Source organism: Laccaria bicolor, genomic scaffold (genome assembly GCF_000143565.1).
Source record: "Laccaria bicolor S238N-H82 LACBIscaffold_59 genomic scaffold, whole genome shotgun sequence".
NCBI lineage: Eukaryota > Fungi > Basidiomycota > Agaricomycetes > Agaricales > Hydnangiaceae > Laccaria > Laccaria bicolor.
This window is the reverse complement of record NW_001889930.1, coordinates 123,022-125,142: the sequence shown is the minus strand read 5'-3', so window position 1 is coordinate 125,142 and position 2,121 is coordinate 123,022. Positions and strand designations below refer to the sequence as shown.

General features: G+C 39.0%; 1 protein-coding gene across 1 annotated transcript; it reads left to right on the top strand.

Annotated features, from left to right (window-relative positions):
• On the top strand, nt 1–566 carry LACBIDRAFT_334114 (uncharacterized protein; the record flags this gene model as incomplete). Its single annotated transcript, XM_001888856.1, has 4 exons — nt 1–6; nt 84–141; nt 197–348; nt 408–566. The coding sequence occupies 4 exons, from the start codon at nt 1–3 to the stop codon at nt 564–566; spliced, it is 375 nt and encodes a 124-aa protein (XP_001888891.1).
• Between the last annotated feature and the right edge of the window lie 1,555 nt (nt 567–2,121).

Sequence of the window (2,121 nt, the reverse complement as noted above, 5' to 3'; positions counted from 1 at the left end):
ATGAAGGTAATGACTCAGATGATGATTTCTCAGCAAGACCAACTCCAGCTGTTATCTGAATTGCTGCATATGCAAGTGTTCAGCTGATTGACAAATATCTGGATCATCTTTGGGACTGTGAAATTTATGTTATTGCAATCAGTAAGCTTGAATCTTTTTTTAAACTCTGATTATCTACTTACTTGAAACAATTTAGTCATGTGCCCAGATCGCAAAATGGCATGGTTCAAGGACCAAAAGCTATCTGCACAAAGGATATGCCAGATTAAGAAAATAGTTGTTGATCGTTGGAATGCATCATATGCACCAAATGAAGATGTAGTTCCAGAGAGGACTGAGGATAAAAAGGTATGTTATTTTTTTATTGATATCAGTAGTTGAAACTTAACCGTTGATTATGAAAACAGATCCAGTCCAAGTGGGATGAATCACAATCATCTTCTGGAACATACAAGTACCCTATGGATCATATTCAAACATATCTGAAGGATGATACAGTCTCGACAACAGCAATTCGTGAAGCAGGGGGTTATATGAAATATTGGTTCCATGCAAGAGACAACTGACCTATTCTCTCTCGAATGGGGCAAGACTTTTGTTCAGCACCAGGTGTGTTCTTTTTACATCCCACATGTAAATGTCTAGCTCATTTGTTTCAACAGCAACATCTGTTGATGCAGAGTGTGCATTTTCAACAGGGCGATGACAAGTATCTTTCATGCAACATAACATGAATTCACAGACCTTCAAAGCACGAATTGCAGTAGGGTCATGGGCCACAATTCGTGAAGCAGGGGGTTATATGAAATATTGGTTCCATGCAAGAGACAACTGACCTATTCTCTCTCGAATGGGGCAAGACTTTTGTTCAGCACCAGGTGTGTTCTTTTTACATCCCACATGTAAATGTCTAGCTCATTTGTTTCAACAGCAACATCTGTTGATGCAGAGTGTGCATTTTCAACAGGGCGATGACAAGTATCTTTCATGCAACATAACATGAATTCACAGACCTTCAAAGCACGAATTGCAGTAGGGTCATGGGCCAAAATACCCATGTTTCAGCATTTTCTGTTATCAGTGACATGGTCAAAGACTCTATGAGAAGTGATTGAATTGGTGATTTTATTTTCAAAGAAAATGTATTTCTACTCAATCCAGATAATATGCGAATGGCTTTAGTTTGAATCTGAATTGTTCTGAATTTTCCCCTTGTAACACAATTTTTTTCGTCGAGAACAGACAAGAAATGAATGAGATATGTGCATTTGTCTAAGTTGAAACTACAGCTCAGGCTGTTTTACCCACGGATATACCCAGATTGTGCCTTATCTGATCCATGGGTGGGAAAATCCATGGATCGGGTATGGATAATACCTGGGTGTATCCATGACAGTCCCTAGGCAACAGCACTGAGATGCACAAGCTGCTCATGAAGTGAAAGTTGAATGTTCATGTATGCATTCAAGAGGTGATTGTAAACTTGACTGAGGAGAATAAGAGCTCAGCGATGACACACACTCTCACCATTAGCATCAAAGCTCACTGGTTTTCTGCTCAAAGCCAGAAAGTTTGTCCTCTTGCACGTTGTGTGTCTATCCTGCTCTTCTCTTCTTAGTTCATTTTGCAGCTCCTCTTCTCCAATATCCGAAGCTCTATAAGTATAGATGTCAGCTTAGCCAATGATTGAAACTGACCTGATGACAAATTGGACATTGATGTTAGCATGCCCATGTGGGTAGTGTTTTAAAATCCAGTCTAGTCTGGTTTTTTACCTCAAAACGAGGCAACTGGCAACCACAACCAGTCCAGACCAATCTAGATATTAAGGGACTGCAACCGGACCCCTTTAGACTGGTCCTAATCAGTCCACAATGTGAAAGAAAACCAGTCCAGACCAGTTGTGACTGATCTTTTGCTGTAAAATTTATTGTGCCAGATACCCTAAATATTACCTTGTGTACATTGCATATGTGGATAGATAATTTAATTATCTGTAGACTGATCAAAAATTTAAGCAATTCCATTATGATTTGACTGAGATATGGTGAAAACAGAAAGGACATACATTCAAATTGCAGTTTGTAGTTGCAACTCATTTGGGATGTTAAATAAATAAAG